Raw genomic sequence first — 15713 nt, forward strand, 5'->3', positions numbered from 1 at the left:
TCGTTTCTCATTATCAAGTAGCGTCTGACTCAAATAATAAACCGCCCTTTCCTTTTGCATGTCGTCATCTTGTGCTAGAAGAGCTCCGATCAATTCTGTTGAGGTTGCGACGTATAACTTGAGCAGTCGATCTTTGATAGGGGGTATCAACACAGGCGGTTTTATTAGATATTCCTTGATTCTATCAAAAGTCAACTGGTATTATGCTTCCCACACAAATTCGGTCCCCTATTTCAATTTCAACAATGGAAAAAAAATATTAGTTTTACCTGCACAGTTGGATATGAAGCGCCTCAAGAAATTGACATGGCCCAAGAGCTTTTGTAGTTCAGCCTTGTTTCCTGGTGGTCATGCATAAATTACGGCCTAAGCCTTGTTTTGATCGACTTCAATCCATCTTTGATGTACCAAGAATCCTAAGAAATTATCGGCTGAAACCCAAAAAATGCATTTCAAAGGGTTCATCTTTAATTTATGGAGCCTCATCCATTCAAAGGACTTGCGCAAGTGGGCCAGATGCTCACTTGCATCGGTTGACTTGACTACCATATCGTCCACGTAAACCTCCATAAAGTTGTTGATCATGTCATGAAAGATAGCATTCATTGCCCTTTAGTATGTGGCCCCTGCATTTTTTAATCCAAAGGGCATCACCACTCAACAATATGTTCCCAAAGGTCCTGGACATCTGAATGTCATTTTTGGCACATCATCTAATGTTATATAAATTTGATTATATCCAGAATGCCCATCCAAGAAGGACACAACCCATGTCTAGCGATCCAATCGATAAGCTGATCGGCCATCGGCATGGGATATTCATCTTTTGGCGTAACCAGATTTAAATTTCTGAAGTCGATAGACACTCTTAACTTACCATTCTTTTTCATCACTGGGACCACATTTGATATCCATTCCTTATATTTGATTGGTTGGATGAAGCCAGCTTTTAGGAGTTGTTCGATCTCCTCCTTGATCTTGAGGGTGACGTCGGTCGTCATCCGCCTAGGTGGCTTCTTATACGGCCGATAGCCTTCATTTATGGGTAATCTATGTTCAACTAGGGATCTATCAAGCCCTAGCATTTCATGGTAATCCCTCGCGAAGTAGTCGGCGAACTCCAAAAGTAAATTGGTCAACTTCTCCTTCTCAGGCAGTCGCAACAAGTTGCTTATGAATGTTGGTTTCGGATCATGATCCATCACTAAGTTGATTCGACCGGTAGATCATGGACCTGTGGTTGTATATCCTCCTTTTCTTCTGAGAGTTCTTCAAACTCAAAACTTTCTTCCTCAACTGATTCCTCTAATTTAGCCAAATTCACAAAACAAACCTCATCTGTTTCCTACGGGCTTTCTTCAAGCCTCTTTATTCAGGCCATAAAGTCGGCCCTATCTACTTCTCTCCTTGATGTCCTGATCATGGGATCTCTTCGATGATACAGTGATTGTTCAGTCGATAAGGGACAATATCCTTCGGCCGAGCATCATTACCCCAGGTAACTTCTAGAATATCCTGTACAATATTGTCTAGGTTCTTTTTCATTGTGATCCCAGTAGGACAATCGATCTTATTTCTCCCAGTAAATTTGATAGGCCCCACTTCATCGCCGTAGTAATAACCTTCATTGGCATTCGACGCGGCTAAGAAATGTTTATTATCGGCCAAGACCTAAAAAATGTGAACTAGTGGAGAGAAGATGGGATGCAAGCAAAAGAATGGATCCAATATCTTCTCAATAATGCATTATAGCTCGACAAGGTGTCTACTACGAAAAATGGTGCCAGAACCATCTTAGTACCTACGGTCAGATCGACTAGTAAGACACCATGTGTGTTTGTGACGTGGCCAACAAAATTGCTAATGGTTACTTCTGAAGGGATCAGATCAGCTGTAGTCTTTCCTAACTTGGCCATCATTTTCTTTGGTAACAAATTCATTAAACCCCATTATCAACCAAAATTCTGGTCATGGGACACCCATCCAGATGAGTCGATATGTACAATGACTCAAGGTGTTGTGTCATGTCGCTGGTGGGTTTGTCGATAATTACTCTTTCGGATGTGCCCCCAGTCACAATGGTGACTGTGTCGACATGTGATGCTTTGTTAACCTTGGCTTCATTTTCCTTACTTTCTTCAAATAGGAAAGACGCATGTTGTATGATTATTGGGGGAGTGTATCCTTCCACCACAGGCATTGTGTTTGGTTGAGTGGGACGTGCTTGAAAGCTGTACAACAACGTAAAAACCATATTACAATGGAATGTTACTTGCGACAACGAACCAAACACAATTTTACCACTCAAACCTTGCCCCCCCGATTTTCATATTCAATTTTTTTTATTTGACTAGGGTGTTCTTCAGTTGTGGGTTTGGCTGAGAGGTCGACACTCGGGGAACTCTTTAGAGCGTCTGTGGTCGACAAGAGTTTGTTGGTCAGCCACTCCTCTGTTGGAAAACAATCATCACTAAGGTAGTCTGATAAGTTATCCTCCTTTTTAAAGTCTCACGATCGAACCGTATTGTTGAGGGTGTCTTGGTCTTTCTGCGCTACAACTGGCATCACAGCTTCGACTATATTCACTGCCACTTGCTCATCAAGAAGGGAACTTTTCAAAAAGGGCGGGGCATTCTAACTTCTGGTCGAGGAAGCGCCCCTTCCCCTTCCATTTTCCTTCTTGCAGTAACCCTCTGCCTTTACCACCGGTGCTTCTGAGTCTTCGTCAAGGCTTCCAATATTACTGGAAACATTGAGTGAATGACTCATTTCCATACCCCCTCTCATATGGTAAGCGGCTTGACATCTTTGATAAGGGTGGTCCCCATCATGAACGGTGATTGGAGGCCAACTGTATTGGCTAATAGTGACCTCTACCGTTGTTACGATGCTCTCTTCCTTTCTCGGGGGAATTTTTCGACTGAGACGTAATGTCCCGAGCGCACCAATCACAAATTCAAAAATTTGGTGCAAACTTTTAGTGGCGGTTGACTGATCATCTTGGGGATAAGGAGTACAATGATGTCCTCGCACAAGTCGGTCGGACATTCTTCGCAGGTCACTTGAGCTGAGGTTAATTCTCAGTCTTGTGTGATCCCTCAAATTGGCTGTGACCATGTTCACTTCCATATTAGTTGAGAATGATCAGTATTGATCAGCATCACCTCTTTATCCTTTTCCGGGAACTTCAGTAGCACACGGTCCATGTGATCCTGAATAACGTTCCTGGAAATGACACACTTGTTAGTTGAATGGGATCGAGTTCCATGCCATTTGTAGTTCTCGATCTTCTATAATTCATCAGTTGGAGGTACTTTATGATTGATAGGAACTTTAATGAATTTCTCGGCCAATATGATATTAAATATTTCTTCGGCTCAAGTGATATCAAAAGTGTACACCTTCTGAGCCTTTTGCGAGGTCGGGGCGGTCAACTCTGCTTTGACCAATGCTGTGCATATCAATGGCTTCTTAGCCACTAATTCAGCAATGACAATTTCATAATTGGGGTCATTGTATTATGTCCCTAATGACGAATTTGTTCGTCCAGCTCTTCCTGCAGCAATTCCTCATAGCGAGAAACTTTCTTAGTCAGGTCATATAAATTAGTAAACTTTGTGTGCCTATGAATTTTTTATGAATCTTATATTCAAGTCCGACTTGCGCGAGTTGCACAAATTCGGCCTTAGTCAAGACTACTTTACAGTGGCTCTTCACCTGCTTGAACCACGTAATATAACTCTTGCATTATTCCCCAAGCAATTGCTGGAATCGTGCGAGATCGGCCATGGTTATCTCTCTATTCTTAGAGAAGAATTAAGCATGAAAATTCTCTTCTAAATCTTGTCAATTGTGTATTGAGTCTGGCAGCATATTCGACTACCAAGTGATGGCTGCAATGGTCAACGAGTGACAGAATAACTGTAACTTGTGATAATCATTGTTGGCCAGTTCGCCACACTGTATGATAAATCAGCCAACGTGCTCAATAGCCAACTGACCAGGTTCACACGAGAATAAAGTGAAATCTGGTCGATAGTTTCTCGGCAATGGATGTTGCCAATCCACCTACTCGGGATATGGTTTGTAATACACAGGAATCGTGTTGTGACCAAGTACTGAGCTAACAACCTGTTGAATGAGTCGTATTATTTGGTCGCGGTCGACCCTCTAAGGTTCCACTAGTGGATGATCTGGACCAAATCGATTAGGATTATCTTGGGATCTGAGGCCCTGCTGGGGATTAAAATCGACCGGTTATCCTTGATTCCTGTTTTTAGGTGTAAAATTCCTAACCTCCCGCTAAAGTCGCCTGACTTCCATAAGAGGTGGCGCATTCCTAACCTATAAAGGAGGAATGGATGGTGGGTTACGATGTAATGGTGGCATAGGTGGCAATGGAATTGCATTGCTGACCGAGATTCCATCATTGTTATGTTGTGGTGCCGACAATGCCCATTCTGTCATCACAACTAGCAATTCACTACAAAAAAGAGGGTTTTTACCGACGAAACTTTTAGCGATGAAATTTTTTTTCATCGCTAAAGGTGGCTTTTAGCAACGAAAATAAATTTCGTCGCTAAAAGTGAACTTTTACCGACGAAAAAAAATTTGTCGCTAAAAGCCACCTTTATCAACGAACATTTTCATCGCTAAAGGGTTCTTGACTTTTTGAAAAAAACAAAAATCGAGAAGTTTCCTTTTAGCGACGAAAATTTTTGTCGCTAAAGGGTGTTTTTAATTTTTGAAAAAAACAAAAAGTCCAGGAGTTTCCTTCTAGCGACGAAATTAATTTCGTAGCTAAATGTGGCTTTTAACGATAAAACGTTTCGTCGCTAAAAGGTGTTTTGAATTTTTGTAAAAAACAAAAAGCACAAAAGTTTCCTTTTAGCGACGAAATTAATTTCGTAGCTAAAGGTGGCTTTTAGCGACGAAAAGTTTCATTGCTAAAGGGTGTTTTGAAATTTTGTAAAAAATAATAAGCAGAGAAGTTTCCTTTTAGCGACGAAATTAATTTCGTAGCTAAATGTGGCTTTTAGCGACGAAAAGTTTCGTCGCTAAAGGGTGTTTTGAATTTTTGTAAAAAACAAAAAGCAAAGAAGTTTCCTTTTTAGCGACGAAATTAATTTCGTAGCTAAATGTGGCTTTTAGGGACAAAAAGTTTCCTTGCTAAAGGGTGTTTTGAATTTTTGTAAAAAATAAAAAGCAGAGAAGTTTCCTTTTTAGCGATGAAATTAATTTCGTAGCTAAATGTGGCTTTTAACGATGACAACTTTCGTCGCTAAAGGGTGTTTTCAATTTTTGAAAAAAACAAAAAAGTCGAGATGTACCCTTTTAGCGACGAAATTAATTTCGTAGCTAAAGGTAGCTTTTAGTGACAAAAATTTTCGTCGCAAAAGGGTGTTTTGAATTTTTGAAAAAAACAAAAAAGTCGAGATGTTTCCGTTTAGTGACGAAATTAATTTCATAGCTAAGGTGGCTTTTCGCGACGAAAATTTTCTTCGCTAAAGGGTGTTTTGAATTTTCAAAAAATAAAAAATCGAGAAGTTTCCTTTTAGCGACAAAATTAATTTCGTAGCTAAAGGTGGCTTTTAGCAACGAACATTTTCGTCACTAAAAAATATTTACAGAACTTTTACCTACGAAAATTTTCATAGGTAAAAGTCTCTTTTAAAAAATATATATATTCCAGCACAAAATTCCTCATATACACCTGTTACAATATATTTCATCATATTCATCCTGATATACACCTGTTATATAATATATTTCATCATATTCACATTCACATCCATCTAAACCCAAACTAGTAAATCCATCCAAACATAAACTACATCATCTAAACATAAACTACATCCATCCAAACAGAAACAATCTTATCCACATCACATTCATCCACGCATCGGGGTTATAGGTTTTGGTTAAGGTTTAGGTTATAGGTTATAGATTTAGGGAATTGAGAATAGGTTAAGGTTTAGGTTTAGGAAATCGGGTTCGGGTTCGGCATCGGGGTTAGGTTTGGGTTTTCAGGTTTAGGTTTAGGTTAGGGGGTTGAGATTAAGATTAGGTGTAGGTTTAGGTTTAAGGATTTGAGAATACATTTAGGTTTTAGGTTTAGGTTTAGGTTATAATTTATAGGTTTAGGTTATAGGTTTAGGTTTAGGTTTTAGGTTTAGGTTAAGGTTAGGTTATAGGTTATAAGTTTAGGTTATAGGTTATAGGTTATAGGTTATAAGTTATAGGTTTTGGTTTAGGTTATAGGTTTAGGTTAGGTTTAGGTTATAACTTTAGGGAATTAAGAATATAAACCCAAAAATGAGACAGATACAAGGCTCAAGTGGACTACACAATGGGGATTAAACTCTTGCCGTTGAAAACTTCTTGGGGGCCACAGAAGTTTTAAAGGGAGCTGATATTTGTGTTTTCTCTCCATTCATGTCTAAGTTAGATGATAAATAAACGTCACGGTGAGCCCTAGAAAAGTTTCAATAGTGAGAATCATTATCACCGTTGTTTCCTGTGGTGTGATCTACCTGAGCCTTGGATTGCTCATTTTTGGGCTTACCCCCTAAAATGATACTAAAAAATGGATGGACCATGTAGATAAGACGTAGGACACAATCGTCGAGAATCTGGTAGCAGATTGAGCGTACTGACCGCGTATGTAGCGATTGCTTACTAAGAGTGCTCCTCTGTTGGCCCCGCATGATATACATGTGTGTGTGTGTGTGTTTTTATGGAAGCCATCCATCTAGTTTTTTCAGATTATTATCCATTACTAGTCCGAAAATGAGGGATATCCAAATCCCGAGTAGACCACATCGTAAGAAAATAGTGGTGATTGAATGCACAACATTAAAAACTTCCTAAGGCTCACCATAATGTTTATTTGTCATCCAACCTGTCGATTAAGTCACACACACTTGGATGAAGAGAAAATGAAAATATCATCTTAATCCAAAACTTTTGTGTCCCCTGATAAGTTTTTAATGGTAAGTGTTCAGCTCTTTTCTATGGTGTGGTCCATATGAGATTTAGATCTTACTCATTTTGGGGCTCATGCCATAAAATAGTATGGAAAATGGATGGAAGGTATGGATAGGATACATACATCATGATGGGGGACACAAAGCACCATTAGTACCCACCTCGCTACCAACACCGGTGTCCGATAACATGGAGAGAGGCTCGGCAACGAGTTTCTCGTATAAACCTGTCGCAAGAAGTAGGTGTGCTGGGATGTTATCTGGGCCCACCGTGATGTTTGTGAGAAATTTACCCCATTCATTTGTTTTGCAAGATCATCTTAGGACATGACCAAAAAATGGGATAGATTCAAAACTTGAGTAGGCCATACAAGATGAAAAATTGGAGAAAGACCTTGCTACCATTGAAACCTTCCAGAGCTCTAAATTGATGTTTATATGTCATACAAACCGTTTATGAGGTCATTCCTAATGGGATGAAGTAAAATCACAAAAAACTTAGGCTGATGAGTAGCTTTTGTTGCCAAATGAATGTTTTAAAGACAGTTACTGAATCCCCATTGTTTCCTCTCGTGCAACATACTAGAGTTTTGGATCCACTCCATTTTTTGTCTAATGTACTAAAATGATCTTGCAAAATGACTGGACATTTTGGATCCACTCCATTTTTTAGTCTAATGTACTAAAATGATCTTGCAAAATGAATGGACGGGGTGGATTTCTCACAAACATCATGGTGGGCCCCACCTAACATCTCAAAGTAGTAACTTCCTCCAAAAGGCTTTAGGAATCCGCTTTATGAGGCGTGTGACTGGGAGAGCATCTCTCTCCGAGAGTTGCGCAAACTCACTCCTAAACTCGCACGTCATCTACACCATATGTCAGATCCTTCGGGACATATCATTAATCACCCCTGGTGAGACGGTGTGAGAATGCCCCTACATTAATCACCTCTAGTGAGGAGTCTCGAACCCGAGACCTCTTGCTCTTATACCAATTTGATGTAGGACAATTAACCAATTGCTCTAAAAGATCGAATTGTTAAAGCATGGCGAATTAATCCATTTATCTCATAGGGGTTAAGACCTCGGTCGAACCCCGCTCGTGGGCCCCAAATCATATGGGTACTGTCTCACACAAGCCGCCCACCCCAAATGTGTCCTCGCATTCCACAGGCTACCCCACTCGAGTCCGGTGTGAAATGCACATTAATCACCCCCGGTGAGGAATCTCGAACACAAAACCTCCCCCATGGGCCCCGCCCACCCCGAGTGTGCCCATGTATCCCACAAGCAACTCCACTCGAGCCCGATGTAAAAATGCCCCTACATTAATTGATCTAAACAACTAGTAATATATATATAATATTTATTAATCTATTATAATAGTTGTACTTCACTTGATGCTTACTATCACCCACCTCTTCGCAATATTGTCATCCAATCTTCTTTGTTAGTTAGCCATTGTTTTACTAGTTATTATTAAAGTTTAAAATAAGATCTAAAATGAAGGTTTGACATATCAAGTATACGTCCAAATGGAAGTCTAAAGTACTCAACTAAAGTCTAAAGTAATCAACTAAACCTTAATCGAGATCAAATTAATTATAAAGTTCCTCACTCGCTTAAAATTACAAAATATAAACATCTAATCATTATACATTTGAAATTTAGTAATAAATATAAAAAATTAAAATTAAAATTTATTTCAATAATCCCAAATCAAGACATGGCTATGTTCATGTACTTGTAATACATCAAATGGAAGGATTTCATACCCAACATCAGTAATCATAAATAGTAAAAAATCATTCCAAATTACAAAAAAATGAAATCATCCCAATAATCATAAATAAAGACATGGTCATGTTCATCTGTTTGTAATACATCAAATGGAATCATTTCATACCCCGCCATCAATAAATAATAATAATTTATTTGCTAATTTTCATAAATAGCATAAAATCAACCAAAATTACAAAAATGAAAAAAAAGAAAATTATATCAAAGTCCCAAATAAAGAGACAATTCCCGTCATCTACTTTAATACATCAAATGTAAGTATTTCATATGCCCAACATCAATTTAAAACAAATAATAATAATAATTTTAAAAATTAAAAAAAAAATTGTTATTTTTATATTAATAACAGAAAATCAGTTGAACAAAATGGAAATCATGTCAATTATCCCAAATAAAGACATGGTTATGTTTATCTACTTGTAATACTAATACATCAAATGGAAGTATTTTGTATTCATGCCCAACTTCAGTATAATAAAATAATAATAATAATAATAATAATAATAATAATAATAAAATTTGGCTATTTTTCTTAAATAGTAGAAAATCAACTGAAATTAGAAAAAAGGAAAGCATGTCAATAATCCAAAATAAAGACATGGTTATGTTCATCTAATGTAATACAATAGATGGAAGCATTTCATACCCAACATCAGTACTGGATTTTATAAATAACAAAAATCAGCCATTTTTTTTAATTTCTTTTTTATAAAGGAAATCATGTCAATAACCCAAAAAAAAGACATTTTTACGTTCATCTACTTGTAATATATCAAATGGAATAATTTCATACCTAACATCGTTAAAAAATAAATAAAGTTTTTACTATTTTTAATAAATTACAGAAAATGAACTGCAATAAATAATTAAAAAAGAAAATTATGTCAATAACCCTAAATAAAGATATGGTCATGTTCATCTACTTGTAATACATTGGATGGTAACATTTCATACCCAACATCAGTAATATATATATATATATATATATTGCTACTTTCATAAATAGCAGAAAATCAACCGAAATTTTTAAAAAAAAGTTGGAAATCATGTCAATAATCCCAAATAAAGGCATGGTTATGTTCACCTGCTTGTAATACATAAGAAGGAAGCATTTCATACCCGACATCAGTTAAAAATTTAAAAAAAAAATTAAAAAAATTAAAAAAAAAATTGTTATTTTTCATAAATAGCAGGAATCACCAAAATTAAAAAATTAAAAATAGAAAAATCATGTCAATAATCCCAAATAAGGACATTGTATGTTTTCTGCTTGTGATATATCAAATGAAAGCGTTCATACCCAACATCAGTTAAAAAATATGTTTTTAAATATAAACAGCAATATTTAAAAACTAATAAAGTAACATCATGATTGAATCATCATTCAATTCATTTCCAATAAGAATTTTTTTTTTTTTAAAGGCATATTGAATTTTCCCTAAAATAGCCCATGGAGCTTTGGTTCACTCAAATCGCTTGATTGAAGTGTTTTAATTTGAAATAATAAGTCAAGGGTGGTCGAAATTAGTATAGTAATGCTTATAGGAACATTTTGAGAATGAAAAAAAAAAAGTGAAAAAGAATGGGGAGAAAACCGATTTAAAAGGGGGGCGGGGGGGCGCTTTTTTCAACCATTACGCTCGCTTTTTTCAACCATTATGCTCGCCTTCCTATTCATTTCATTTTCAATAAGGAAAAACACATAGAAACCTTCTTTTTTCAAATTTTCCCCAAAATGGCCTACAGAACTTTGATTTGCTCAAATTGCTCAATCAAAGTGTTTTAATCTGAAGTAATAAGTCAAGGGTGGTCGAAATTAGTATAGGAATGCTTTAAGAATGTTTTGAGATTGAAAAAAATAATAATAATAATAAAGTGAAATGTTTTTCTAATGGATGCCTCATTTTGGACCTATATTGCATAACAGTCTCGACAGTTTACATATTGGCCCATAAATAACTGTTATGACACACCCCAAGTGTTATCAATGGTCGAGCATTGTCTTGGAAGAAAAAATATTCTAACATTGGTGTCAAAGCTGAACACTGATCAGTTGATCAGCCTTCTGTTTAGTTGGATTGAGAATCACAGAAGATTCAAGAAATGCAATCATTGGTCACCAAAAATTATCTCATTATCCTGCAAAAAGAAATTTTCAGATCCATTCAAGCACTAAGCTGCTCCAGATCTTCAAGAACCATGTCGTATTGGAGCTGAGAAAGTGAAATGAATCAGACAATCCACCAAGAACACCTCAGATGCCTTGAGAACCCATGACACAAGGATTTCTCATGTCTTGGTTGGAGGATGCCTTAATGGGTTCCCATAGATTTAGCTTTTTTCAACCATTATGCTCGCCTTCCTATTCATTTCATTTTCAATAAGGAAAAACACATAGAAACCCTCTTTTTTCAAAATTTCCCCAAAATGGCCTACAAAGCTTTGATTTGCTCAAATTGCTCAATCAAAGTGTTTTAATCTGAAGTAATAAGTCAAGGGTGGTCGAAATTAGTATAGGAATGCTTTAAGAATGTTTTGAGATTGAAAAAAATATAATAATAATAAAAAAGTGAAATGTTTTTTTAATGGATGCCCCATTTTGGACCCATATTGCATAACAGTCTCGACGGTTACCATTTACATATTGGCCGATAAATAACGGTTATGACACACCCCAAGTGTTATCAATGGTCGAGCATTGTCTTGGAAGAAAAAATATTCTAACATTGGTGTCAAAGCTGAACACTGATCAGTTGATCAGCCTTCTGTTTAGTTGGATTGAGAATCACAGAAGATTCAAGAAATGCAATCATTGGTCACCAAAAACTATCTCATTAACATGCAAAAAGAAATTTTCAGATCCATTCAAGCACTAAGCTGCTCCAGATCTTCAAGAACCATGTCACATTGGAGCTGAGAAAGTGAAATGAATCGGACAATCCACCAAGAACACCTCAGATGCCTTGAGAACCCATGACACAAGGATTTCTCATGTCTCGGTTGGAGGATGCCTTAATGGGTTCCCATAAATTCAGCTTTAAACCATAGATTCAGCCATTTAAAGTTTGTGGGTTCAACATCATCCTCAAAGAGAAGAAAAACTTCAAAAATCACAAAACATTAACATTCTGCACATGATAAAAATTCATAACACAAAAAGAAAAAAAAAAAGCATTACCATTAATCGTAGCAGAACATGCAATGCTGCAGGCCAGAAAGAAGTGTCATACAATCTGGAAAACATTTCAGCCTGAAATGACACCGGATGCATCTAAACCAATGTTTTGATTTCAAGCCAAAAGAAGTTGAGCAGTATAAAAGTTCTCAAATATAAACTAATGCCATGGGTAATAAATGCCTTCTTGGCATAAAAATTTCAAGGCACGTTTACAAATAAACTAAGGTTGTGTTTGGATGATCGAATGCTGCGAACATTCAGTTCAATCAAGAGGGAAGGACAAACTAATTATGCCACAGTATTTTTCATGTGAGGAAGTAGCTTCAAACCGTAGTTCGATGCATATATTTATTTTTTTGGAGTCCAACTTGAAATATAATTGCAATATGGAGCCAAACCCTCTATATGAATGCTAAGGAAATTATTCCCAAATCTTTATACTAATTGCAATTCAGTTCAATTGTGCCTGCAAACACACCTAATCTATTGGTTTATTTGCAACACATGATGACAGTACCATAGCAAATGTTTTACACAACATCTCCAATGCAAAGAAACAAAACCCAATAGGAAAACAATACCTGCAAAGAATGGCATGAATTGCTTCAATATCAGTAGAGCAATTGTGGCATTGTACAATTACATCAGTACATATTTGTGAAAATGATAAATCTCAACTCAACTGCTGCTCTAACTTACAATTCAATGAAGGTAATTGCCTCGAACACCTTACAAAAGTGCTTCTTTTCAGCTCTAGCTGTAATTATTCTAATGAACCTGTGTTAAAAAATAAAATTTATATCTTCTTCTTCTTCTTCTTTTAAAATATATATATATATATATATACTTCAAATACCAAAAATGATCTCTCTTTCATCTAACATCTGCGCAACATTGAAACAATGTTATGCAGACCCATGTTGATGGCCCACCTATCCATGCAAATAAAGGCTTCAATAATCAAATCTACCATTATCAACAAATGCACAGAGAAACCGTCTTACAAAACAGCACATCATTCTTTCCCCCCTGAAAACCTCCATTAGCATTTTCAAGTTCAACAATCCAATCATACAAGGAAAGCTCAGATAGCTTCTTCAAACAAACACAAAGCATGGAGCATGATGTTCCCGACTAGCTCTAATTTACAAAACATCAGACCTTGCGATCTTCTGTATCGATCCATTAGACCGATAATGAGAGAGAATTATTCAGATTGACTATTGATGCTATAAATATTCCCGGTAACTCCAATTATGCTGACCAACACTGCCAACACCAACATCACCCATGACAAGATCTTGACACCGTGTTCCAAATTCTCTCCTTGCTGATTCAACTTCAGTGCAATGAGAGATGGGAATATGAAACCCAATGAGACAGCCGTCGTTGCACCTGTAAACTTGAAAGCCACCCAAATGTTGGGTATCATTGTGGACGCAAGGTAAATAAGAGCTAACAGGACTACTGTCAATGTCAATGACCGCTTTCGACTCTCCGTGAGCGGAGCCGATCCCTTGAATGCCAATGCATCTACCGTTTGCCTCAGAGAGAAATGGATAACAGGAAAAACAAGTACTAAATGAAGAACATACCCGACTCGGACAATGTAATTCAAAACTGAACTGAAAGGGATTCCGTTGTCCCTGTCGAAATTGGTCAGTATATCTGACTCAGTCTGTTCCCCAAACAACAGATAACCTGATATAGCTGTTGCAGCATAGACCACAATGCACAAAACTGTGGTGATCCTGCCAACCTGATTCATCTTCTTAGGGGATCTGCCTTCAAGCTCATTATAGATTGGCTGGACATTAAAATGGCACACGTATGCATTCGTCATTATTGGAATGACAACAAGGAGATCCAAAATCGCTTTCTTTGACCCAATATCCGGGCCCCACCTTGGAGCTTCTGCTTGTCCTTCGATGATCTTAATCATTGCAATCACGCAAGTAACAACCACAAAAACCACCGCGAGAGCCACAGAGGCGGCTGAAGTCAAGCTCAGTGAATCAATCCTCTCCAGTGAGCAAAGGGGCGCCAGGAAAATGACCAAGATGATGAAAATCACAACCTGCCGATCATCCCAGAACCCATGTCCTAGCCATTGTTCCATAACGCCATTGTGACCGGGCGACCCCGACATGACGTCACCGACAATTATCAAATAGACGACCAAGACACCTGCATTATTGATAATTATACAGATCTCTGATATGATCCTAGCTGGCCGCCCCAAGGCGAATTGGACAATTTCCCCATAGGACGATGCCTTCCGAAGGACGGAGAACCGGATGAGCAATTCGACGCTGATTTCCGAGAGAATTCCCATGAGAATTATCAGGGTGAATCCAAGCGCAAGGCCGAGGACCTTCGTGGTGGCAGGGAGGGCCATAAGCCCGGCGCCAATGATCGACGTGGTGAGATTGAAGACAGCACCCGGGATGCCTGACCCATTCCCGGCATGATCAACAATGAGAGGGAACTCATCGGTGCCATCCTCATCGTCGAGAGGCTCAAGATGGACAGCAGGATTGTCCTTTCCTTTGAAAATGGGGAACGAATTGAGGGAAAGATTGGTTGGGTATTCTGGGTTTTTGAGGGATTGGTCGAAGTCAGCGCTTTCATCATGTATTTGCAATTCTATGTAAGAATTTCTAGGAATTGCTGAGTAATTGCTGTCCATTTTCTTTGAAACGGTAAAATAAAAAATTAAAAAAAATTTTAAAAAAAATGTGAAGAGAAGCTTACAGATTTGGAGATAGAAGAAATTTGGGGTTTTCTTTCTCTTTCTTTTTTAAATTTTGAAGGGTCAAAAACGAAAAAAAAAAAGGGTTTTCTTGAAATCTAATAGAAAACAATACAAGAGTGGAAGGAAGCTTACATACTTATAGATTGAAGAGATTTCATGGGTTTTTTTCCTCTTTCTTTTTGAATTTTGAAGGGTAAAAATGGGTTAAAAAAATATGGGTTTTTTGCAGATCTGAAAGACAAACAATACAAGAATGGAAGGGAACTTACAGATTTGGAGGTTGAAGAGAATTTCTGTTTTTTGTTTTTTTTTACTTTTTGAATTTATTTATTTTTTTTGAAAGGAGCAGAAACCCTAGATCTTGGGGTTTAACTGCTCTTGAGATGCCTGAAGAACAGAGAAAAAAAACGAATATTTTCTGTTTTTTTTTTTTTTTTTTGAAAAGAGACTCCGCCCGTTTCGGGGTTTTTGTGTATTCAGGAATTAATATGTACACCCTTATTATTGATAAACTGTACTCGTTTTTGTTAATTGGTAATAAAATAGGGACGCGGATTGCGTCCTACCCCCGCCCAGACGGGAATCCGTCCGGGCAGGGATCTGTGGGGCCCACCGTGCTGTAATTGTTTTATCCACTCCGTTCAAAACTTTTCTCAGATCATTTTAAGGTATCGTACTAAAATTGAAGGACCACACCAAAGGAAGATGCACTGATAATGACACCCACCGTTGAAACCTAAGGGCCAAAGTGATGTTTTTTTTTACCATCCAACCTATTCATAAGGTCACGTAGACGTGGATGAAGTGAAAACACAAATATAAGCTTAATTCGAAACTTCTCCAGCTCCCAAGAAGTTTTTAATGGTGGACGTTCAATCCCTACTTTGTGGTCCATTTAAGCCTTGTACCTACTTCATTTTTTGGTTCACATCTTAAAATGATATGAAAATATAGTTGAACGGCGTGGATAAAAACTTACATCACGGTGGGCG

General features: G+C 37.5%; 1 protein-coding gene across 1 annotated transcript; it reads right to left on the reverse strand.

The window, feature by feature from the left end:
* Positions 1–12918: 12918 nt before the first annotated feature.
* On the reverse strand, positions 12919–15213 carry LOC131254734 (amino acid transporter AVT6E). Its single transcript, XM_058255451.1, has one exon. It carries the CDS (start codon positions 14653–14655, stop codon positions 13174–13176), a length of 1482 nt encoding a protein of 493 aa, XP_058111434.1. The 5' UTR covers positions 14656–15213; the 3' UTR covers positions 12919–13173.
* Positions 15214–15713: the final 500 nt, after the last annotated feature.

Source organism: Magnolia sinica, chromosome 9 (assembly GCF_029962835.1).
Source record: "Magnolia sinica isolate HGM2019 chromosome 9, MsV1, whole genome shotgun sequence".
Classification (NCBI taxonomy): domain Eukaryota; kingdom Viridiplantae; phylum Streptophyta; class Magnoliopsida; order Magnoliales; family Magnoliaceae; genus Magnolia; species Magnolia sinica.

What these genes read in the sequence shown, in the direction of transcription:
- LOC131254734 (XM_058255451.1), bottom strand. Translation starts at nt 14,655, where the DNA reads ATGGACAGCAATTACTCAGCAATTCCTAGAAATTCTTACATAGAATTG.